Source organism: Chlamydotis macqueenii, chromosome 2 (genome assembly GCF_036417535.1).
Source record: "Chlamydotis macqueenii isolate bChlMac1 chromosome 2, bChlMac1.mat, whole genome shotgun sequence".
In the NCBI taxonomy this organism is placed as follows: domain Eukaryota; kingdom Metazoa; phylum Chordata; class Aves; order Otidiformes; family Otididae; genus Chlamydotis; species Chlamydotis macqueenii.
Genome location: NC_141557.1, coordinates 23,593,672 through 23,620,127, shown reverse-complemented (window position 1 = coordinate 23,620,127; position 26,456 = coordinate 23,593,672). Strand labels below are relative to the sequence as shown.

General features: G+C 39.5%; 2 protein-coding genes across 2 annotated transcripts in view; both read right to left on the bottom strand.

The window, feature by feature from the left end:
* Window positions 1-574, bottom strand: part of CFAP69 (cilia and flagella associated protein 69) — a 30,207-nt gene extending 29,633 nt beyond the window's left edge. Inside the window, exon 1 of the mRNA XM_086740283.1 lies at window positions 545-574. Coding sequence (XP_086596409.1) covers window positions 545-574 — 30 coding nt within the window. The remainder of the gene's footprint in view (window positions 1-544) is intronic.
* A 7,657-nt stretch (window positions 575-8,231) lies between these two features.
* Window positions 8,232-25,990, bottom strand: STEAP2 (STEAP2 metalloreductase). The gene is made up of 6 exons (XM_086741591.1): window positions 25,966-25,990; window positions 25,452-25,592; window positions 20,720-21,241; window positions 18,519-19,046; window positions 15,676-15,840; window positions 8,232-8,516 (listed from the first exon to the last, which is right to left on the bottom strand). The coding sequence occupies exons 3-6, from the start codon at window positions 21,209-21,211 to the stop codon at window positions 8,232-8,234; spliced, it is 1,470 nt and encodes a 489-aa protein (XP_086597717.1). The 5' UTR covers window positions 21,212-21,241; window positions 25,452-25,592; window positions 25,966-25,990.
* Between the last annotated feature and the right edge of the window lie 466 nt (window positions 25,991-26,456).

The following is a 26,456-nucleotide window of genomic DNA, read 5'->3' as shown; positions in this document are numbered from 1 at the left end:
ATGGGCGTGCGGTCGTATTCCAAAAAGCCGTCTCCAGGATGGGAGTGTGTGGCTGAGCCCAGCAACACCAAACCGCCTGTGAACACCAGGCCCTTTGCTGGGTTTATGCCTGGAGGAGAGCAGGGTGTCCAGAGTGGCTGCAGCAAAAGGTGACACCTCCTGGGAGCGGCCACAGGCGCTCTGCTCAGCTGTGCGCTGCAGCTGCCCTTCACAGGATCGGGATACACTGCAGAGAAGCTGTGCATATGCAGCTTTGGGTGGGCACATATCCTAAGTCTTCGTCAACAGTAGGCACTGTTGAAATCAACCTCAGTTTTCATTAACAAATAATTTTTAATTCCTGTGGTTCCAAAGAAAGATTGGAATAGATGAATAAACTTATTAAATGCTAACATAGCTGTTTGAATCTCCAGACAGCTTTTACAGGAAAAGAAGTGATTGATAACAGAAACAAGAAAGAAACCTTTATGGCTCCAACTATAATCAATACAGTTGTTATTTTCATTCTTCCCAGCTTGCATGCTACACCCCTCCCACTTCATACCTGCCTTCTCCAGAAATAAGCACGATGCATATCGTGTATATGTACTCACATACATGATGCAGTTCTCCTTCCATCAAAGTGAAAATACACATTACCGCATGTACCCATCCACACTCTGCATTTTCTAGATGTTAATCTTGTATACAACTCCAAAATGACAGCAAAAATATTGCCTAGCACAGAATGGAACTACAGTTTGGAAAATGCAATGACCACTTTGACATCCATAACATCCTGAGTTGCATTCATAGGAACACAGGTCACACAATGGCAGGACCTGCAGGACATTTCAGCGCGTTCACCTAACGCGACGATGCAGCTGCCTGTCTCGGAGCTTGTGCTTGACAATTTTCATCCATCCATGTGCACACATCTCCAATCCTCTAACCATTTTACTAGCCCTTCCATGTTCTACTTAGACATTTACTTCTGTGAGCATTCTCAGCGGCTGTCTTGTATCTGGGCCTACACTAGATGGAATAAGATTTTTTAAGCATTTGAGATGAATTGCAATGGCACTGCTTAGGTCTGCAAGCAGTTAGCGTTGAACAAACTGGATTATGTATTTTTTTGCTTGGTGCCCAGATACTTACTGAAGTTGTAGGTATTCAAAGATTTTAAGCTTATGAAAAAAAAAAAAAGCACTAAAATTTACTTTTGTTGTGGCTTAAGTGGTTTTAAGCTCTGTTGCTTGTGTTTTGAATGACACATGTATAGAGAACACACCTAAATTGGGCAACTTAGTCTGTAAATTATAAGCTTAGGTCACATGCCATTTGTAGACTGGCTGTTCCAAAGATCACATTGCAAAGCTTCATTTGCTCACTGTGCACCTTCTTCATAAATGAAGCTTTTAAAGACTGGGATGAAAGCTCCACTGTGCAAGTCTGACTACAGGAATACTGCTGCCCTTGGCAAATGGCAAATGTCCATCCTCAAAAACCTGCAATCAACTGTGAAAATATTTTCTTAAGGTTTCCTGCCCCAAACAGGTTTATATTATATTTTTATCACATCTACCTCTTCTGTTGGTAATAAATAACATTTGAGACATCAAGGCTATAGTGCCTTACTTCTGAGAGTATTAATTCACAGATATTAACTCTTACAAATGCTAAGAAATACATTTAAAGAGTAGACTTGATGTATAGAGGACTTCTGTTTTGACTGAGGACAAACTCTTTTGGTGTGAAGAGACATTTCAGCAAACTCTATTCTTGAGGTAAAGCTAAATTTCATAAAACGACAGGACTGTGTAGTCGAACGTGTAGGACACAGCTGTGCGTCAGAAGATCAAGGTTCCATATCTAGGTCTGCCATTTATCTCCTGTTGATTTTGCTGAGTGAATTCCTCTACCACTCTGTACTTGCTGTCTTAGAAATTAGGTTGCAAGCTTTTGAAGTACTGTTACTCAGTACAGGATACACCTTTCATGTGCTGCAGTGGGGGTCTTCAGCCCTAGCCGAGCGATGTCCTTTCCTTGGCTGTAGACATTTTCCAAAGCCACCTGCACTGTCTATCAAATATGACACCAAGCTCTTTATAGTACAGAAATCAGAATCTTTCTAAAAATCAGTGTTGACTCCTTGTCTTCCTTGTCATTCTTGTTTCTTTTGTTAGCTAGTAGGAAGGGGAAAAAGAAGGGGAGGCATAGGAACAGGAAAGCACAGAACTGTCCTGCCAGACCCTCCTGTGTTTGATATCCACAGTGAAGTGGCTGGCTGTAAAGTCAGCCTTAAACCTGTAAAGTCAATAGAGCTTCCATCATCTGGATTTACCTGCCTATCCTATTAAAATATAGTGTTCAGGTCATTGGGTGGCGTGGATCTGAGGGAGACTTTCACGCTGATCATTATTATTGTACGGAAATGCATTAGACAACTTAGACTGCTGCAGAGTACAATGTACGGTTGGACAAAGCCGTGAGTTCGGGGCCCCAGCTGCCAGCACGGTATCAACGCTCAGTAAAACGAGCACTGTGATATTGAGACACAGGGTGAGATTTTAAAAAAAGCTAAGAAAAGACAGGCTTCAAGGACCAAAACATTACTGTTACATCAGGCATGGCACAAACATATATTAAATATTTTGAATTTTAAAAATACCTAAATTCAATTCGGGCATCTGGGAAGGCTATGTAACTTAATGTGAAAGTAGTGCGAATCCTGCCAGCTTCACTGACTCATGCATCTTGACTTCTCTGAACTCAGAACAGTTTATGCTGCTGACCTCTAGTTAAGCAGTATTTTACCTCTCATGTATTATTTTCCTCTTTCCTCTTATGTTGGCATAAGCCTCTTGGGTAAAAAAGTTCTATATTTCCAAATGAAGGATTGCAAAGTGGTTCAGCTGTTTTTCTCATTTAAACAGTAATGCTTTCTCACACAACCAAACAGGAAGAGTGTCTCCACCTGGCAAACCTGCTTGTGCCTAGCAGTCTCACTTTTGCCAAACTTCTTGTTGGTTGAATGGAAAGTGGACTGAATATACACTGATAGTACTGTAGTGTTCACTCTGTGTTCTGAAAACATGAAGAATACCTTACAGTAGGGTATGGGATATAGCTTCCCAGTGTGTCTGTGTGAAATATTTGTTATCCAGCCATTGCAAAAGAAAAAAAATACCATTTAGAATTTTTTAATGAACTTGCATCCAACTTCTACCTCTCAGAGAAAATGTTGATCAGAGCACACACATATTGTAAAGAAAAGCAAGCTAAAATTTATTACATATAAGCACAGAAGAAAAAGCCAAATACCTGACATTGACTTTTTATTGACTTTTGTGTAAAACACAGTCTATGCAAAAATAGATAAAAGCATTACGAATAATTTATAATAGCCCTGTTCAGAGAGACAGCACAAACAAATTGACAAACACAACTACAAAGAGAATATCGCACATGGGAAACACACTAAGCGCATTGCGAGACACTGCCAGCAAGGCATGAGAGCCAGTATATAATGACAGAGACCATCGTTCAGATCCACTGTGTCACTTATTTTAAAGGCTGGAATTGAATTAATTCAAGCAGTGTCGTATAATGATACAATATCAGTACTGCAACATTACTCGTTACATTGATAGAAAACACTACAGGATGAAGAGCCAAGAAATTAAAAACCTGTGTATTTGAAGATGCACTGTCTGAAAGGAACTATGCATGTGCATCCGCTACCACTCCATATACGAAAACATTATACTGAAAACTCAGTCTGTCTAATTTTTATGCACCTGATGTATCTAACTTTCAGAGGAAATCTTCACATTCAGAGGAAAGCTGTTTCCTAATTATATTAATACCTGTGAAATTTATAGCCACTTGGGAACTCATTGCCTTACATTAATTAATAATTTCCCTTAGTGCTAGTTGGGCAGCATGTATAGCTAATAACATATAGACACATACACACAGACACACTATTTTATAGGCAATTAATGCCAAATAAAAATATAAATGTACTTTCTCATGTTGGCACATCAAACAATGCACAACGTTGGAACAAAAAGTTAAACGTGGCACCAATTCATAGTAACCATTACTACAACCTAGACATGCAAAGAACTTGCAAAACAATTACAAAATAATTAATCTCTAAATAATTCAAGAACATGGGTACTTAATTAACTTGTACATAGTTGCCACAGTTAATAGAATTGTAAGACAAAATTAAAGACACATAGGGAATCTGTAATAGAGCTGTATTTTAGACAACGTTAAGAAAGAATACCTTAACATTCATAGAAAACAAATAACTTGTTGCTAAATACATAGTCTCCATTTTCTAATATGATGTGTACAGTTCTGTATTACATATTAAGCACTATTTATTTTACTGAACAGTAATGAACAGAAATGAAGTTTATTTCATTATTCATTTTTCATTAGGCAGTAAGCAATTTATATAAAGATACACAAAAATATTTTAATAGCAGGCTATTCCTCAGAATAGGTATTTCTTCTAAGTAACTAAGATGTCTAAATGAATTTAGCTGTTTCTATTTAGGCAATCTAAACTTTCAGCCTAAGGTCTTTTTCCAATGAGAAGTCATAATGTGAGTTCTTCTATAGAAATCAATGTGCTTGACCACATGAATAAAGATTCCTTATGTGACTAAACATATGCATGATACGATCCATAATGTGTAGTAAATGTATGAGTGTCATTATACTTTCAGACTTAAGAGTGTCTTGTTAGAGTGAATTGGTCCTTAAAGAACACTACAAAATATTAAATCACAACTCAACTTGTTATTCCAGTTGGAAGTACATACACAGCCTAACAGGAAACCATGTCATTTTGCAGCACAAATATTTCACAAAATATCTTCATATATTTGATCTAAAAATATCATATATTTATTAATACTTCAATATTTCAACCTTTCAAGTAACTTATAAAATCAAACCACATTTTTAATTTTCTACACGCACAGTTTGAAAAAAGGAATAACACATAATTATTCTCTCCAGACACCTTTGGCAGTTCAAAATTTAACAGTTTAAACATTACTGAAGAAATTTAATTATGAAATAACTTTTTGCATAGGAAAGAGGGCGAATACATTTCTGTATATACTGTCAGTGGTTGCATTACAGTACAATATATATGGACTTTGATAGTAATTTTCAATTAGTACAGCATCTTCTGCAACATTATCGCTATTGCATCAAACAAATTAGACAATTGCAGGGAATAAGAATGTTAATTATGTATTCTACAGGAGTGTAGAATTACTGTAAAATAATAGCAGCATATTTAATTTTGAAGTGTAATCAGATTGTCAACAGTAATGGTTTCTACTCGAAATTTGTTTAGAGGTATGAAATTCTGCTCTCAGTTATACCATCCCATTCTAGTGATTTTAACGAGGTTTTCTGCACAGGACTGGGGTAGAATGTAGCACGGTATTTATCCCATTAAAATGCACCAAGACTTTAGTGTATTCTAATATTTTTTAAATTAATTTTATTTAAAGGATTGAATTAATTTTATTTAAAGGATTGAACCACAAACGCCTAAGCTTTGTGTGGTTTCCCTCTACATGGAATATTTCCCTCTAGTGGAACAGGAAACAGGTCAGGAAATTCAGTTACATATAACCCTGGAAGTCTTTCAAGAAATATACAGATTTCTGTATTGGAATGTATTTACAGACAGGCACAGTCACTTAGAAGCTGTAATTGTCACTTGTTTTTCACTCCCATGTGAAAATCTCATTCGTACTAGTTTAGGCTCCTGTCTATCTTCAGTAATGCCAGGTTTTTAACTTCATGTCCAGAATGTCTGATAAAATAGTATTGTGCTTGTGTATTACCACAAGTGTTACTGAAATAGCTGTATATTGGAGAAGGGACAATTAAATTAGTACCTTGAAGCTAACTGATTTGTTTTTGGAAAAAATAAGAATGCAAACTTTTCAAGGTAATTTGATAGATTTATTATTTTTTTTTCTCTTCCATCTTTTCCTGTAAAAAACTGGGAAAGTTTCAAATTTCTAAAAAAAGTTAGATATTTTTGGAGGAAGTAGCTATTAAATGCAATAGTCCAGAGGCAGCACCTGTCTCAAATAAGTCCTAAATTATTGATTTCCAAGAAGCTGAGAGGTTATGTCAGGAGAAGAATCATTGCACATATGTCCTATTTTTGGAAGCATCTGCCATTTGTCAGCTATTGGAGACAAGTCTCAAAGACCTTAGTCTGACCAATTATAGCTGTTATTATCATTTACTTTTCAAAAAAAAGGTGAAATAAAATGAATTTTTTCTTTACAATTGCTTCCCCCTTGCTTAAAAAGGAGGATAAAACTGAGTTTTCCAACTATTTGAAATTGAAAATTTGTGAACTGAAAAAAACTTCTCAAAGTTCTGTTGACACACATGAAATACAGTTGAATATTTTTTTTTTTAAGTTTTCACAAACCTCCATTTTAAAAAAGAATGCACTTCTCATTCAATACAAAATATGTTTAAGGAAATTTTAAAATGGAATAAGGATATAAGGAATAAGGATACTACAATGAAAATAAAATTGTATATTTTTTGAATTTGAAATGAAATTAAGAACAACTAACGTGAACTCTTTAGAGTTAGGCTGGTGTAACTGAGGGCAGAGTTTGACTCTACATTCTTCTTGTTCTATGGAGTTGCTGGTTTCATTACAGAGATAATGAGATTTACAGGACTAGTGATATTTAAAGATAAATTCAAGCTTAAGTACTGCATATGTCTGATGTATCATATCGATGACAAATTCTTGCAAAGTAATAAATAAGAAGTGAAGGTTCAGTTAAGAAAGTCAGAGATCCCAAATAATGCAAATACAGATAAGAAAAATATAATTTCATACAAGTAAAGAAAATTAGGACCAAATACACATTCTGATTTACTGAAATAAAGCTTTTGCTAATTAAGCAGGAACAGCCTGAAGGTATGAGTTGAGTTTGGCTATTTTTTTAGAGAATAGTAGAATCTGACTAAACAGTAGTAATAAATAGTTGTGAATGTTCTTGTGAATCCCACAGGAAATGCAAATATCAAGTTTTAAATTCATTTTTAAGTATAAGAATAATAATTCTGTTTCTCAAAAAATCAGGTATATCCCAGAGACACTTGTTGTAAAAGTAAGACTTTTATATAAAAATAGAAGATTGGATTTGCACAAAAAGATAATTAGACTTTAAGACAGACTCTGGGAAATTTATATATAGTAACTGAAACTCCAGTGTAAAAACATAGAGAACATGAGTATTGTGATGCTTCCCTGTTGTACCAACATACTGGAAGCTTCACAGTGAAAATGGATTTTTATTGTTGCAGATTTCTCAGCTTTTTTTTTTTTAAAGTATTTTCTGATAATTCAAAATCACTCTAAAATCAAAACCTAGTTGTTTGCACACATAGCTGCAAGTCTTTCTATACATGTATAACACTGTTTTGAATTTTCATTATATGCTGTATGGAAATAAGGATATGTCAAAGGTCTAAAATCCTTGTGATGCATGGAAATCCATATGATGTATGGAAATAAGGATATGTCAAAGTATCCTATGTGATACTTTGAAAAAAAATGACCCTGTTAGTACAATACCATCTGCTTACAAGATGCACAATTACACCATAACTGAAACTGGGTTGCATATTCAAAAAATGGAATGGTGTAAAACGCACACAAATAAATATGCTGTGCATGTGCAACATATCATTACAAATTAACTTAAGGTGTTTCAAAAACATGATTATTTTCTAAATTATTAACTCTATTAGTCTATATTCCAAACTCACCAACCAGAAGTGTGGTTTTAATAAAAGAAATACTGCCCAGAAAATGTAGTATTAATACATAGCACTCTGACATGTATGCTCTAAGTCAAAGAAATATATGGAAAGCACGGTTGTAATAAAATACTGTTATGATATAACTGTGCAAAGGAGCATTAAAAAATTCTGATTTCATAATCAACTGCCCTCTGTAATTCCAAACAAAAATATTTTTGTAGTTACCTGAAGTAGTAGTCTTCTAGTTACACATTTCTCATAGTTTGGTTGAGAGCTTGTACTATATGCCAAGCAAGTCCACAGTGACTTTACTTATACTTTAACTAAACTCCTAAAAATACACCCCCCCACCCCCCCGCGAACATCTACAACAGTGCAAACAAATATTAGTCTATCATCACATCACATCACATCACAGTTATCCTTTCTGGAGAGAGATGTGGAACAGATCCACTTGCTTCTTCTATAACATGGCTTTTCTCCCATCCTCTTCGAATTCTCCTCAGTTTCCTACTTACACATGGAAAAAGTAAAATGATCTTACCTAGAATGACAATGGAAGGTAGAACAAGAGCAAGAACAAAATTTGGTGGTGTATAAAATCTGTAATACTCTTCTTCAAAAGCTCTTTTCCATCCGTAAATCAGTACATGGAAAGTACTTATGAGCAGAGCAACATATCCAAGTGTAGACTGTGAAAAAAGAGAAAATGGGTAAAAGAAGATATAATAGTACTCAGCCCTTCATCTGACAGCTCTAATCCATTATTTTAATAATTCTATTAGACATCATGTTAAAATCTCTTACCTATATACTATTTCAAATTAGCACTATGTGGTTTTAACTTTACATGTTCTGAAAACTACAGACTGAACTGAACACTGATTTACAACATACCTCTGCTAGCATCTGCAGGCCTTAGTCAAAGCTTCATCTTCAAATGAAGATGATGTTTGCCCAAATTCTAAGTAATGGAAGTCAACTCCAGGATATGTATGCAAATAAAGAACAATCCCAGTGAAGTTACTGGAAAAACATGATTTGTGATTAGAAATCAAGTTCACTGTTTCTTAACTATGAGGGTGGACTGATGATTACGATTATGATTCATGATTATGAAACAATGCAATTCTGCTGGAAGAGAACTGGGCCTAACACTCCAGATTTTTATCTCTCTGAGAGGTGCAGTTTGCTTCTTCCTCACAATGGCCTACACCCACTTGTCAAGTTAGCAGAAACCATTCCTTACCTTTCTCTATCATCTGTCGCCTACTGGTTAACGGGATGCCTACTGGTTAATGGGAATATCTGGACTGCAAGACTTGGGCGTAATGGCACACGGCAATGATGCAGTTTAAGATGAACAGGTAGCATTGGATGAAATGTGAAGGAGAAGGTTCCCTCAGCACCCTGCAGAGGACTTCTTATCACGTAATCTAGGGCATGCGAACCTGCCCTTTTAAGAACCTTGCAGTTGTATAGCTCTGTAGACTTGAGTTAAATGTATTAACCTTGACTTTCCCAAGCCATGGTGAAAAAAAGACTACTATGCTTTGAATTCTGATGATGATCTAATGAAGAAAAACTCTTTTTGGCCAAAGCTGATGTAATGACTAACTTGGTTGGGAAACATTTGTAGAAAATCATTGAAACAGAGAATGCATATGAAGAAAGGTAACTGACTACCAAGTTTTGGTTTAATTCCAGTAAACGGAGAGGCAAAGAAAAATGCAGCCTAAGAATTGTAATAGTTAGTGAAAGAATTAATTATTTCTACTTCAAGACTAACCAGTTTCTAGGAAAAGGAGAATGTCTAAGCTAATATAATTTACAAGAATTCAGAGATATCATGATATAAAAAGGAAAACACTTCTATTAATTTCTAGAGATTGGTACCATGTTTTTTAACTTGCCAATATGTATGCATTTTTTTGCCAATGGTTTCAGAGCCATGTTGGTACATTTTAGATATGCTTTTTTTTTAAAAGAACAATTTGCTCCCAAAATATTCCACAGGAAAGAGAAGAATCAGATAACCACTTATGGATATGAAAATGCCATATGCAGTGGCTGAACGGAAGCTCTGGTAAGAAATTTTGACAGCAAACAATACTATAAAACCTCATGTTTGAATATGTTATTGCAGATTTTTGCTGGTATGACTGTCCTGAGTTCATTGCTATTATTTGACTGCCAGCAGGGAAAAGGGCACAAGTGAATCATATCCTTCATTTCTTCAACAGGCTTACTGATGAGAACTGTAACAATTCTTGAAAAAGAAACAGGAGGGAAATGTTATACAGATTCTTCCCAATTTTTTTTTTTAAATTTTTAATGATTATTTAAATCCCATCTGCAAACCACAGTTTTGAGACATCTGTGTATGTCTTTCTATCTAATGGTCAAAATGGAAGCCAAGAAGCACATCAGCATATTTATCAGTACATTTTGAACTAACAGCACAAGGACAAGAAAAACATATGATGCACCTCTATTAAGTTCTCTTTTTTGCCCTGTGAAAATATGTTGCCATATGTTTCTTTGAAGTGTTGGTAAGGCATGTGCTAGTATGTACTGGACCACTTAAACCACTCATGTAAAAATCTGACAACAGAGACTCCTATAGGAGCTTCTGTCAGCTACTTATGGCATTTTCTTCTACCAGGCCCTTAATTTCTGTGCATTTCTGTGCTGGTAATAACACCACTTAGCTAGAAGGAGGATGTCCTCCACACAGCTTAGCATTCTGCAGTCTTTGGTTTGTTTAGTCAGGGCAGATCTGTACTAGAAAGTTCCATTAAGAGCATTTATCCCAGCTTGCAGCTACTGACAATGACTTTTCCAGAAGTACAAGCAAGACTTGCTGCCTTTGCTACTTAAGTAAAAGCCCACTGCAGGAGGCTGTGTCAGTACAAAACTTCAGTGTTTGTTATAAAGATTTGATTTTTCTGTATCTGCAAATGTTCACAGACTACAGCAATGGCTGTACAGTAGTAAAATGAGGAAACTCAGAACTGACTGAAGCAGGCTTGGACAAAAAGACATCAGCTAGTGCAGGAAAAGGCACTGTTTGGCAGCTGAACAGTAGAAATAAAATCAGTTGATAGCACTGGATCATACTACAAATCTTGGCCCACGGTAGTGTCAGAAAGCCATATTCCAAAGCTGACCACCTCTATGGATGCTAATGTGAAAGATGTTTCAATTACTGAGAAATAGATGATGATTGTGCTGTGGGAGTTATTAATTGCTAGAAAATGAGAGAGGTGCTATCATTCAGGTATGCAAGGTTATTTTCTTCTGCACAAGTTTATGACTGTGGAAGAGGGAATACAGGGATTAAAGACAACGGATTTCCTCAAATGTAGTCATGCTTCAGATGGCATATACATATTGCATTTCTGTCATCCTTTCCTAGCTTCTTAAGACACAAAAAGAAAGGGATGAGTATGTCTAAGACAGCTGGAAGATGACTTACACTAATGTTACCACAGGAAGGCCAGGACAGGCACAGGATGCTAGCTTCTTTAAGAGCAGAGGACTTTTGAAAGCAGCAAGAAGGGATACTTTTCCTTCTCTGCTAAATTCACACTGGTGAGTGAGTAGTAATATTAGTTTTAAGTCTTGGGAATCCTTGCCTAGGCTCTAGGATGGCTGCTGGGAAAAGGGGAAGAACATCTTTGGTTGCTTTATTTCCTTGTCTTCCATAATACTGTGTTTCCTGGAAGTGGAGTAATAGATTAGCACATTTTGTATGGACTCCTCAATCTTTCAGCTTTTTTCTATGTCTTCCCTGTTTTGGTGTTTTTTGTTTTGTTTTGGTTTGTTTGTTTTTTTTTTTTTCCCCCCAATCAAACAAAGTTTTTAGCCGATGTGGGAGATTCCCAGCAAAGGCCACTGATAAACTGGACAAACTGGCATTGTCTGGGGCCAAAAAAAATGTTAGAGGAGTGGAAAAGATGCAGGAGAAAAATCCCTAAAATGTTACCAAGAAGATGTACATATATAGACACAAATTTGTTGTGGGACAAATCTGCTTCAGTAATTTCTACCTTCACAACAGTCAAGTAGTTCCAAGCAATTTATATATACAAAAGGTATTTTCCAAACCCTACGTTTATGCAAGGTTATACTTCAGATTCCCCCAGTAACAGGATACTGCTAACCTTATAAACAGGCTGTAGGAATTCTGACTGGAATCTTACCCATAAACTTGCTAAATACTCAGGACTCATTCTTCTTTACTCTGGGGGAAAACTATCCTGTTCTTGTGGGAGAACCAAGGCAGGACAGCTCTTCCTCAAAGTGTGTGTGCAATAAAAGTTTTTGTAATACTATCTCAAAAAAAACTTTAGGATTGTACTAGCAGACAAAAGGAATGTTTACAAAAAGATCAGCTTCCTACTAGTCAAATAGCAGATTTGTGCACATTTTTGCTAAGAAACATAAAGCTCAGCTTTCAAAGCCAGTTTGCTCTGTCCATTGCCACTTTGAATTATGTGCTTTGGACTTGGCCTCTTAGACTGGAAAACAAAAGCAGCAGTCATTTGTGCTTACATTATATATTTACAGTTTAACTTTCTTCAGAAGAGTGAAGGACCCAGTGCAGCACTGCTTGCAGATAACATTCTCCATTTCCACGTATTTTATGTGAACACTCAAGGACTGGTTTCAATAAATGTCTTTATCTATTTGCAGTGTGTTGGTTTAGGCTAGTTACTCTGCCTGCTCTGACAAATTCTTTTTTATTTCTTTTTTCTTGCCCATATCTATCTCTGTTCCTTATCCAAATACATTTAGAAGAGAAAAAAAAAAGTACTGAAGTGACATTTAAGAAAACTGATGCATTGGTTTATCAGCCCCAGCTTCTTCCTTGTTTCTTCCTTCAGTAAGCTCCAACTCTGGGTCATGTTAAGATGCCTGCAAAGCTTCATGCTGAGTGTCCATCATCTAGGATCTCCTACTGAGCAAACTCTTAATCACTGTCTGGTTCTGTGGCTCCTCCATCTGGATGTTATGTTTCTCTCTGAATCATGATGAAGCAATCAGATATTTGTTTTGCATGGTGGTCAGCTCTGTACTGCAGCAACTCCAAGTTTTCTGCTCGTCTCTTAGCTCCTAATAGGGCTGACACGGTAATTTCCTTTTGCATCACTATTCAACTTTCTCATATCTCACTTCATTCATATTCATACTCTGAAGGAAGAACCCTGCACTGCTTCTCCTCTCAAAGTCCTTTTCCCTTGATAAAGCAGGCTGGAATTTTTGGGGATGCTGACACCCTTATTGTGAAACCAGGTTAGGTCAGATGGAAGCATCTCCAAAATAACTGAGGATATCAAAGACAGCAATGACTTCTGGGCAAAAACATTCTCAACTGGGGTTTCTTTATACTACTAGGAAGACTGTGGTAGAGGTTTGTTTGAACCACTGTAGGTAGGGGAGAAACTGGTCTGGGCTTGTACTACTGGAACAAAGCTACAAAATAGTCTATGCTTTATATGTTAACTTGTTAGTCCTAAACTCAGATTTTCCTAGTAGGTCTCAAGACTTAATATGTTTTAGTAGTAAAACTCTTTAGAGGAGGCCAGAGCCTTATTTTGATGAAACTGTAGTTACTAAGACGAGCAAGCAATAGTATGTTGTTCCCAGTGGGAAGTCCTGAGGTGAGAAACTGGCTGAGTGTGCTGACTGACTTATTCTTCATCTGTCAGATACAAAACAAGTTCAGTGATTATTGTGCCAAATCATCTGAGATTCAGGACTAAAGCTAGAGATGTACTGCTTTTCTCAGTTAAAAAAAATGGGCCAATAGTTCCACTGTTTGTTCCCCTGACTTAGAGAAGATTGAGAAAATTAAGTTCAAATTCACTTCATCACATTGCACTTCAGTAGAAGAAAAATAAAAGACACTAAATATTATGGTGTTTTGTCTGTCCTACTTGCACACTGGATACAATGAAGCTTGTGCAGAAATGCAGACTCCTTTTACTTTAGTGAGGGATTGCTGAAAGTCTGTTTTCTGATTGAATAGAGCAAGAGGACTTTTTTGAAGGACAAATAACTAAATGAAAAAAAACTCACATCCTGAGAAGTAATTAATGACAAAGTAAAGTACCTTTAATAATCACTAACTTTAAGGAAATTTTTAGTAGTTCAATACTTTTTGTGATTAAAATTGGAAATGATCATAACTAATTACCAATACCAGTTCTATTCAGCATGTAATGTAGTATCAACTGTAACATGCTTCCAGAGCAAGTAACTTGTTCCCAGTTAAATTCCTCAAAAAACTGACAAATGATTCACTGAAGTTCATAAATTTGGAACTGTTTTTACTTTAGTTACAGTGGAAATAACTGCAGTAAATATGACACAATAAAAAATGCCCTTGTAGACACATCATTGTGGGGTGGGTTTTGACTCAGTCACACAAGTATGAAATTTGGAAATTTGAGTAAAGAAAAATAAGACACAAATACTGGGTTTGTGGCTGGAAGTCATTATTGGATAAAGACATCACCTCACTCATGCGTGAATACATGTTTTTCTCTTTTGCACTAACGTTTTACATCACCCAACAGCAGTACTATTGTCCCTGCACAGAGAGCTCTGGGTGGCAGGGTTGTTGTAACACTACAAAATGCGTTATCTGCTCCTTCTGAAGGTTCAAAACCATGAGCAAGAATAAACAGTTCTGTCAGGGGAACTCTAATTTGACAAATGTTTCAGCAAAATTTTGTAGGCGTACCTGGAGTGTTACACCAATGGAAACCCTAGGAAGACATTACTCTACAGACGGAGGACCTCTGACAACTAGAGCCAAAGAAGTGTTCCCCATCACTGCCTTTAAAATGTCTGTAAATTATGAAGTGCAACCCAAGCCCTGAACAGTAAAGTCAGTGCCTGTGTTCTGAAGGTAGGAATTTGTAAACTGTGACAGCACTAAGAATTAGGCAATATTATTCCAGTGGCTATGTTGAAAAACTGTTAATCAGGAGAGAGTTAAGACTAGAATACTGAATCCAAAGTCACAGAACAAAACAAAACAAAATCAAACCCAAAACTGCCTGTACACACTTAGGAAATTTATCACAAGACCGAATACTAATAAAGTTTCTTATCACTGACTGCTACCTAAAACTAATGGCAGTTTTACTTGGAAGCAAACATTAAGGCCTTTATTAAAGCCTTATTGCTCAGTACTTTATGCTGGTTATGCCTGCAGTAGATATTTATCTAAGGAAGCGGGGCAGCAGAAGGGATGCCAGGACCTGGAAAAGCCTCTCCTTTTAATAAACAAAGCTTCATATTTTACTAATAGGCATTTTCAGCTAATGGGAATAACACAGTTGAGAACTGTATTAATTCCCACACAGTGGAGGGGAAGTAAAACTGAATCAATAACACCATGGCTGTCAGAGGGCAAATCCTGCAGGACAAATTAAGTCTTCAATTTTAACAGTTGTGTGCATCTACATATAGTCGTATCTCATCAGCATCATTGCCTTTTGTAAGTTTGTCCAAATTTATCTAATTTGAATTTAGCAAGAAATTCTAACAACGGAAAAGGAATAGATTAGTGCTCATTTGGTCTTAGCTCTGTTGGTTATTTAAGACCAAGAACTGTAAAATGCAAATTCCTATTTCAGTTCTCATTAAACGCTTAATGTGCCTTCACGGTAATATATATGCTGAATAAGGATATGTTGTTTTTATTAACTTAACAGAAAGAGAAAAAAAAAAAGCTCCCATCATATTGCAATGTGTTTTTCTTCATCATCATCACCATGATGATGACCAAAATCATGCAGGAATTCTTAATTAATTCCTTTTTAAAAAGTAACATACCTGAATAAAACTGAACTCCCTCCAGTTTAAGGCACTGTTTACTGAAGGGATGGAAGTTACTGCCAGCAGAGAAAGCAATCCAAGACTCATTATTCCAAAGGAGATATACATTTCAATTCGCCACACTTCTTCCTCATTCCAAGAATTTTCAACATTTGCATGAACCTGATGAAAGAGCAGAAAAGATGCCCTTTATTCTACAGAATATTAAAAACATGAACAGAAGTTATTTTGCCGAGTAAAAGTCTACAGTCAAGGGACAACTATAAAATAGGGTCAGATACTTCAGAGGTTTCCTCATGTCTTGGAGAAAAACAACTATTTCCTTACCACTGATATGTTAAACATGGAAACTTAGACGAGTTGTTAAACAAAAATGTAACATTATATACTATTTATAAAAATTATGTTATAAAACTAGATAAATCTGTGCATTCGTATAGGCTGTAGAAAAGTAGCTGTGTTCTTCAGACCCTGGAAAATTACATTCTCAACATAAATTGTGTAAACCTGCAATTTGTTTTAAGTCTGCTACACTCAGAAATAGTTTAGCATCATTTCCTGGTTTTGCTTCCGCTCCCTAGGCTGAGTTCAAGTTATTTTGCCTCTTCCACTGTTGACATCAGACACATCCAAGCTTGTTCTTGCTGGAGAGCTTTACCAGAAAAAAGAAACCACTCCTGTCCTTAACAATCAAGAGGCTTGGATATTACATTATTTTTCCACTTTCAGGTGAACTATTGTGATACGGCATGTCTTGAAAAAGGTTCACTAGGAATATTAGTAAGTGAGAGTTCTACAATATTATTAAAACCAAGATAATTTCTTAGTAGAAGTATCAGTGGGTCCTTTATTAATACTAAGTGTGAACAATTACAGTTTCTTGCTGCCTTTTATAGTTTTGCTCTTCTGCCTTTCTCATAAGTTCCATTTTCCATGCTAGCTGTTTTAGAATTTATGGATCCAATCCCCGTTAATTTGTTCCATTTGATTTTATTTCCTTAGTTTGCTTTTCCTTCTCTTCCATCCCACCTCTCCTTCCTGAAGATTTTATGTGCTGAACGGCAAAGCTGCTTTTCTGCACTTTAAAGGTGACAATAAGCTACTTCACTGACAGACAGGACTATCAGACTCTCTTCTAAAGGACAAAAGATTTGTTGGAGATTGTTTCAGGGTTATGCAAGACCAATTGCTCCTGGGAACTGTGAGTCAATTTCTATTGCCTGTCATAGATGACATTAATAGATTTTTTAATGAATAAAACATTTTTACCACTGGTCCAAAATGATACAAAGTAACAGCATTTTCTTTTCGTAAACATAGATGCATCTGTAAGCATTATTACAGTAACTACCTATATACTTTTTTCACACTTGTAAATGCACTTATGATATGCATGCTTCCCCCATATGTTAAGTATACACAAAGAGTCACATACCTCAGAAACTCAGAGGTTTCCTGCTGTTGCTCTTATCCTGTCTATCCTACGTTCTCCTTGTGCGTATTACTATCAGAGATTTAAGTAGGACACATCTTTGATTCCCCCTACCACACAAACTAGAGTGCAGCTTGACCCATGAGGTAAGCACAATGCACAGATGTTTCTTTTAGTCTCTCTTCTTACTTGGCACTAGCTATACATAAAATAACCCATAACATTCTCTGCTGAAAACAGTGGAACAGATGAAGAAAACATATATAAGGAGTTGGATAAGGAGTTGGCTGAATGGCCGAACTCAGAGTGGTGATCAACGGCTCGATGTCCAAGTGGAGACCGGTCACAAGTGGTGTCCCTCAGGGGTTCGTGTTGGGCCCGGCCCTGTTCAGCATCTTTGTTGGTGACATGGACAGTGGGATAGAGTGCACCCTCAGCAAGTTCGCCGATGACACCAAGTTGTGTGGTGCTGTTGACACGCTGGAAGGGAGGGATGCCATCCAGAGGAACCTTGACAGACTGGAGAGGTGGGCCCGTGCCAACCTCATGAAGTTCAACCAGGCCAAGTGCAAGGTCCTGTACCTGGGTTGTGGCAATCCCAGGCACAAATACAGGCTGGGCGGGGAATGGATTGAGAGCAGCCCTGAGGAGAAGGACTTGGGAGTGCTGGCGGACGAGAAGCTCAACATGAGCCAGCCATATGCTCTTGTGGCCCAGAAGGCCAACCGCATCCTGGGCTGCATCAAGAGGAGCGTGGCCAGCAGGTCGAGGGAGGTGATTCTCCCTCTCTGCTCTGCCTTGGTGAGACCCCACCTGGAGTACTGTGTCCAGTTCTGGAGCCCCCAACACAAGAAGGACATGGACCAGTTGGAGAAGATCCAGAGGAGGGCCACAAAGATGATCAGAGGGCTGGAGAACCTTTCCTATGAGGACAGGCTGAGAGAGTTGGGGCTGTTCAGCCTGGAGAAGAGGAGGCTCTGGGGAGACCTGATAGCGGTCTTCCAGTACCTCAAGGGGGCCTACAAGAAAGATGGGGAGAGGCTGTTCGTAGGGCCTGTTGTGATAGGACGAGGGGTAATGGTTTTAAAATAGGGGGAGGTAGATTTAGATTGGATATTAGGAAAAAAATTAGTACAATGCGAGTTATAGAACACTGGAACAGGTTGCCCAGAGAGGTGGTGGAAGCCCCATCCCTGGAAACGTTCAAGGCCAGGCTGGATGAGGCTCTGAGCAACCTGATCTAGTTGGGGATGTCCCTGATCCTTGCAGGGGGTTAGGACTAGATGACTTTTGAAGGTCCTTTCCAACCCTAACCATTCTATGATTCTATGATTCTACATCTTGTACTCATGAGCCATACACATACAGCCAAGCCATTTTTGGCTTCCTGAACTGAAGACTGGCTTACCTGTTGATATGCCATATTGAGGAACAAGTATCGCTCTGATCTCCTCATAGGTAAGCAGAGGCTGTACGCCACATGCACTGCTGCAAAAAAAAAACTGAGCAGTCCAAGCTGCTTTCGACACTGGAGCCAGTTGTCCAGCCAAGGTGGAAATCGCCTGTACTTAGTACCATAGTAAAGCTGATAAGCAGCTGCAATAAGTCCTGATAAATACACTAGAGAAAGTAAAGTGATTGCAACAATTGGTAGAGTCTTGTTCACAATCTCAATGGGGATCTTGTAAAAGTCACTCTGCTGATTTCTCACGTATGGATGGATTACATCTCTGACGAACGAATAGATGAAGAAAAATGTCGCCAGGCTAATGGCAATCACCACAGGCCCCTTCCACAGTGTGAAGAGTCGCAGAGGTAAGTTTTCAATCTCCCTTGAAGATGACAATGCCCCCAAATCAATAGGAATAAAACTGAGCTGACGGGCAAGCTCAATAACTTGATGGCGAGCCTGCACGTTGTTACTGCATATATAGACCTGTTGGGAAAGTCAAGACAGTTGTCTGTAGTTAGTGAAAGAGATTCAAAGGTTAAAAAAAAACCAAACCAACCACAAAAAAACCCTTAAGGGCCTCCAGGACAAAATCACAGCACTACTGCTGCTAACACTGTATACTGTTATCCCAGCTTATATCATCAAGATGAGGATGAAACCATACACAAATCCAGTCGAAGTGAAAATATGCACACTGATTTAGCAACTGAGTAACCAAAATAAAATTGGCTTTTTCTTGGAGTTAAGAATGAGCTGACGGTGGATGACCTGGTAATCTGCACACTGAAACCCTTCACACTGAAATGTCTACAGGACTGGATTCAACTTGAAACAGTGGCTAAAAGCATTTCACAAAATCACAAGTCTCTCAAAAATACAGAAATCTTGAATGATGATGCTAAAACAGCTGTAGCATAAACAGAATGCAAAGCAGAGAACTGTGTAATCTCTCAATGTACAACAATTTTAGCTTGATTTTACAATTCAAATTTCCGCAAAAATTAAATGTTTAACAAAAAGACAAAAACTAGCAGCCAAATAAAAACTCCATCTAAAGATCAGTTTATTATATAGTGAAAGAAAGGCACTGCTACAATTACTTTAAAGTTCCTTTAAAATTTACAGTAGGCTATAGTTTGGCCAACACTGTTTGCTGATCATCTACATTACAGCAAACATGATCAGTTTTGACAGAAGTTAATTACTTATAGCGCAGTGCCATTCTGAAAAGGGATAAGAATAGTACGGTATTTTTAAAATTCTGCCAATTCTATATTAATTGCATTCCATTTAAAATCTACCTGAAGCGTAAGAAAATGCAATTTAATCTCCAGTAGTCACGTTACACCAGTCATTTCTCATGCCTTTCTCAGACTCCATAAAGCCGTGAAGGACTGGGCTCCTGCATAGGCTTAAATCCTTTGTATCACTTCAGCAAAGCATGACAAACATAAAGCTGCCTTTTCTATATGCAGGATGGATTTGGGGAACATACTGGAAAGGAATTTGAACATGATGTTCCCAAGCAGCCCTGGATCAGATGAATGATCATTTAGAAACATATGTGCCTCCTCCTGTTTCCTCATATTCATGATCTTGAAGCATTCTGAAAGGTAGGTAATTTCTTTCATTCACTTTGCCGTTATGTTGTATGCAAGCGTTTTTAGAACAGCTGACTCCTGAGCCCTGCGTTCAGGACCTCAGATTTCTGTGCATCTCTTTCAATAGGTCACTCCGTGTAAACCAATACTGAAACAAAAATATACTGGGAAAGACTGCCTCTATCCCTGTATAGAGCAAAAAGATAAAAATTAACACATTTCCTACAGAAGGCATTAAGACCCAATTTCCCTCTTCTGTCTGTAGTTATCTAAAGGTCAGCTGTCTAGTCCAAGCTAGTATCCACATTTCCTCTACAATCTTGGAAGATAAACAAGCATCCCAGAGGACAATGTGGACCACTTACTCTATACGTCTTACAGAGGATGAACTAGAGTCTGAAAGTTTTATTTCCTACTAAAACTTAAACTAAAGGCCCAACATTTTAGGTATGTTAAGTAAGGCAGGATGAATCCCATGAGTTCTGTCTGCTTACGTTCAGTTCCTGTCATTTTCATCTTATGAACAAGTTAAATTAATACAAATACAACATTTACCTGTCTGCTGGCATCCTTTGGTCCTAACTGCAGTGACCAAGCTGAAACAACATTGAATCCTTTGACAATCAGGGAATCCGGGAAAAGTGATGCCAGATACTCTGCATTGGAGTCTGGATATTGGTCCACTCTTGTATTATTGCTGACGTCAATCAGAATTTTACCAGTAAGTAAATGCTTGAGGTCCCACAAAGAGGCATAATGTTCTCTGTGTATGGCTACAAAAATGATGTTTGTTTTTGCTACTGCATCTTCATGGTGAGTGACATCAACCACATGGGGAAAGAATTCGGCAGCAAGTTTAGGGTTTCTGCTTCCTACAACCACGTGGTACCCGCATCTGATAAGCCTAATTGTCAATGACTTAGCAAAGTCTCCACTTCCAATGATGCCTATTGTGATCTTACTGGTGTCCTTGATGCCATTGGCAACATTTGGTAGAAAAGTTTCATTGAGGTTCTTAGGACTTCCCATCATAGAGATTGATTCCATACTTCCAAGACACCAAACCTACAATGACTTCTTTAAAAAAGAAAAAAGAAAGGAGAAAGCAACAGAGAGAAAAATGCGGCATCATACAATTTTACAAGACATCAGAATCCACAAACATTTCTGGGAGCAAAATATGTGGTTCTAAGTTTTAAGTTATATTTTCTCCTTAATAAAGTACATGCTAATCAATTTTGTGTTGCAAAGTGTCACTAATACAAAGAGAAACATAAAATACTTCAAAGACTTCAATAATATAGTTACAGAAGCAAATGATATTTTTTCCATCTTCTCCTATTCCCTACCTTTCACTGCCCCAGAATACTAGACCACAAGATAACCTTGTGCTCCTGAAACTAATGGTCAATGGAATAATGAGAAGAAACATGTAAGGAAAACTGGGTAATTACAGAAAATATTAGAAGGTAGAGATAGCTGGCCTGTGGCTGGCATAAGGACAGTGAGTTCATAGAAGTTGAATTCCATTAAAAGCGTATGCAGGTTATTATCGTGGTATCCTATATTGGCCAGGAAGAAAGGGATGCAAAAGTCTCAAAGCTGCAAATGTCATGGCTACCACCACGACACAGACATCTGTCTGATATCCTCACCTGTCAGCTGGGGAAATGGGCGGCACACATGGATCCAATGGCAAAGACAACAAGGGAAATTTGTCAAGGCCTGTTCATGAGATCACTAATGATGCTGCTGGGTCAGACTGCTACATCTGGCCATGGATGTATAAGGATTAACTGTGGGTGCAAAGGTGAAAGACTCAAGGCCACGGGTCCCAAATATGCCTAACAGAATTTTTCTCACCAAGCAGAGAAGATAAATCCTGGAGACAAACACATGGGACAGCATTCCACAAAAGGCTAATGGCAGGAAGAGATAGATTTTATGCAATAATAAAAGGGAAAAGAGTTTCAGGACTCAAATTCAGTGCAGTAAAGGAGGTTTTGAAGAAGAACAGAGGCTAAAGCTTACAGAAAATTAAAAGAAATATTGTTATAGCTTTGGACAGAATTGCAGTAAAACTGTAACAAAGACAAAAATACATAAAAAAAACCCCCAACAAAACAACTCCCAGGGGGGAAGTCTTCACATGAAATCACAGTTATGACATAAGTGGTTCTGCACTGTAGAACAGGAGTGAGTTGTGAAAATGAAGGAAGCAATGAGGAAAAGCAGGCTAAGAAGGCGCAAAGAGAAACCATGTCTTGGGAGCCATCAACAACAAGACCACATAGAAAGGAGGAACTGAATGAACTAATCACCGGTGGAGGACTTTACACAACCATGGGCTAGGAATACAGTATGTGTGGTGAACAATCTCCCACAATTAAAAGTAGCTTTGTATTTCAGAAATTGGAGGCAGCTACTAGAAGAGTGGGCTCTTAATTTTAGCTTTGACTAGAAGGGGAGAACTCACGAAACTTGCCTGAGACTGTAAAGACAGAAAACAATCTGTGAAAGTGACCATAAAAATCAGTATTCTAAGAAAAGATTTTAACAGTGAATCTTTCTGGCAGAGACAGACCACATAGATTTTATGCCTGCACTGAAGAAATACTGATTTATTTCTTACCATGTGACCTGAAATGTATCCAACACATGACCAAAATACCAATATTTCCTGTACCATGATGGGCTCACATCCAGGAATGCAAAGAGAATCAGGTAAGAGATACAAATCAACTGGATATGACAGAACACGTATGGTTTCACCACGTGATTACAGAGGCCCATTTCAGTTCATGCCATGTGACATGAAGGTGCTGCAAAACTTTGGGATAGAAAGGGAACCGCCATGAGGAAATGGACAACCAGTACCATTTAACCATACTGCAGCCTACTTTCAGTTTTTGTCCAAAGGATCCTTAGGATAGTGGGCACCAAGGATTTGGACGTGATGAATTGCTCTGTTGAGCTTAACTTGGCCCACCAGCCAAAGTTTCTCACTGCTTCTTCTAAGGAAAGCAGAGTGTAAGGAAAAGAATAAACTAAAGACTTCATAAAAAAAACTTCAGCGAACAGGTAGACAGGTGGGCAAATAATGCAAGAGACGGAAGAGATCAGAGAGCTGACAGTTACTGAAAGTTACTATATTAAATGCACAATAGCAATTCAGAGGAAAGAGAATGTTTAAGACTGTTTTAACTGCATCAGGAGAGCTTTAATGACCTGAAAAATCACAAAAAAGTGAAAAAAAGTGGGGTGTGCATGGCTAAGGAACAGTATGAAGAGGCAGTGCTACCATGTAGGGATAAAAACAGAACAGCAATGGTACAGAAATGACATAACTAGTGAAGGACATAAAGTGTAACAAGCAAAGGTTCCACAAATACAATAAAAGACAGAAAGAAGGCAAGGTTTACAACTTAAGAGGAAAAGGAACAAATTATAGGTGACACAAAGTAGGACAAAGTGTTAAATGTCTTCTTTATTTCAGCCCTCAGCAGAAAGGTTAATTGTGAACAGCTATTTACTGAAATTCCTTTTACAGGGAGACAGAAGGTGAGGTCAAAGTGGAAAAAGGTAAGTTAGGAGTAAAGGATAAAGTTAAAGATAAGATAAAGATTTTCAAGTCAGCAGACACTTATGAAATCCACTCTTGATGCTTAAAATGCTGATCAAAGTGACATCTTAAGTACTCTGAGAGGACAAGAGAGGGAGACTACCACACACCTCTAAAAGAGAGGAGGAGGAGGACTGAGGAAAGCAGACTTGTTAGTCTAACTTCAGCCTCTAGACAGATTTTACATCAAGTTATTGAGCAACCAATTTATAAATAGATGGGAAGTAGGTGATAAGAATCACAGAATTACAGAATTGTTTAGGTTAGAAAAGATCTTTAAGATCATCACATCCAATCATTAACAGAGCCAAGTCCACCACTAAACCATGTCCCTAAGCACCACATCTACATGTTTTTTGAACACCTCCAGGCATGGTGACTCAGCCACTTCCCTGGGCAGCCTGTTCCAATGCTTGACCACTCTTTCAGTAACGAAATTTCTTCCTAACATCCAATCGAAACCTCCCCTGACGCAACTTGAGGCCATTTCCTCTTGCCCTATCACTAGTTACTTGGGAGAAGAGACCAACACCCACCTTACTAGACCTCCTTTCAGGTAGTCGTAGGGAGAGATAAGGTCTCCCCTGAGCCTCCTTTTCTCCAGATTAAACAATCCCAGTTCCCTCAGCTGCTCCTCATAAGACTTTTGCTCTAGACTGTTCACCAGCTTCATTGGCCTTCTTTGGATATGCTCCAGCACCTCAATGTCTTTTTTTGTAGCGAGGGGCCCAAAACTAAACACAGTATTTGAGGTGCAGCCTCACCAGTTCTGAGTACAGGGGGACAATCACTTCCCTACTCCTGCTGGCCACACTGTTTCTGATACAAGCCAGGATGCTTTTGGCCACCGGGCACACTGCTGGCTCATATTCAGTTAGCTGTGTCCAACATCCCCTTGTCCTTTTCCACCAGGCAGCTTTCCAGCCATTCTTCCCCAAGCCTGTAGCATTGCCTGGGGTTGTTGTGACCGAAGTGCAGGACCCAGCACTTGGCCTTGTTGAACCTCATACAATTGACCTCGGCCCATCAGTCCAGCCTGTCCAGGTCTCTCTGTAGAGCCTTTCTACACTGAGACAGAACAACACTCCTGCCCAGCTTGGTGTCATCTGCAAACTTACTGAGGTTGCACACGATCCCCTTGTCCAGATCATTGATAAAGATATTAAACAGAACTGGCCCCAAGACTGAGCCCTGGGGAACACCACTTGTGACCAGCCACCAAGTGGATCTAACTCCATTCACCACAACTCTCTGGGCTCAGCCATCCAGCCAGTTTTTTACCCAGCGAAGAGTACACCCATTCAAGCCATCAGCAGACAGTTTCTCCAGGAGAATGTGGTGGGAAATGGTGTAAAAAGCTTTAGTAACGTCTAGGCAGACAAGAAGTAGCTAAGGTGGATTATTAAGGAACAGACTGCAACAAAATGAACCTTCTTTTACAAATATCTGGCTTCACAAATAATAAAAAAAAAACAGTAGAAGCAACATAAATTTGACATTTGCCCTTAGATAAGCTAAGAAAACACTACGGAGCTATGTCAGCCAGAAGGTGCCACCAACGTGAAAAACTGCTCTTGGAAAAATAACTACTGGAGGAGACAAACGAACAGACAGAAAGCCGGGCAGTCACTGAATTCGGGACGACCTGCTCGGGCGGGAACTTACGGGGTGAGGGCAGAGGCGAGGGGCTAGCCGGGCGCCGGGTGCAGGCCGGTGCCCCCCGAGCAGGCGGACGGGCGGCAGCGCGATGCGAGTGTCCACCCCAGAGGAGCTCGGCGGGGCCCAGGTCCTGGCCGGCATCTCCAGCTGCAACGATAACATCGCCCGTGACAAGGGCGGCGACCCCATCGCCCGGCCCGCCGCCCCGCGGGCAGAGCTGGGGCAGCGCTGCCAGGCCCGGCCGCCGCGGGGAGGAGGCACCCCGGCTCCGCGCCACCGCCAGGCTGCCGGGGGCCCGGCCGCAGCCAGCGCCGCTGCCCGACCCGCTCCGGAGGAGACCCCGACACCACCAGGCCCGCCAGAGCCTGCCCGGAGACAGGGGCTGGAGCCCGCTGCCACGGCAAGGGGCAGCGGGGAAACCTCCGCGGGGAGACGGCGGGCACGGGTGCCCTACGGAGGAGCCCGGCGGGGATGGGGCCCCCTCCCCTCCCGTCCTGGCCCCGGCCCCGGCGTCGCTCACCTCCTCCCGCCCGTCAGGAGGACCGGCTACCGCTTCTCCTTCTCAGACCCCGGCCCCGCAGTGGCAGGCGGGCGGGAAGGCGGTGCCTCTCCTGCCGCTGCGACCCGCCCCCTGCGGCCGCTCCACCGCCGCGGCCGGGGCTGAGGCGGCGGCAGCAGGGTGGCCGCAGCGGCGTTGGGCCGCGTCTGGGGAAAGAACGGCCCTCGGTCACTGCACGGCGGTGCCCTCGGCTGCTCCAGCCCAGGTTTGTTCTTCAGAAGGAACCCTTCTCCGGCTGCTTTTTCTTACGCACTCCTGGCAGAAGGGCACTGCTGGCCCTCAACTGTTGCCGGCTGCTGGGCCTTGGGTGACAATTCATAAAGTCATACAATCGGGGAATGGTTTGGGGGAATGGTTTGGGTTGGAAGGGACCTTTAAAGGTCATCTAGTCCAATCCCCCTGCAAGGAGCAGGGACATCTCCACTCAGATCAGGTTACTCAGAGCCTCGTCC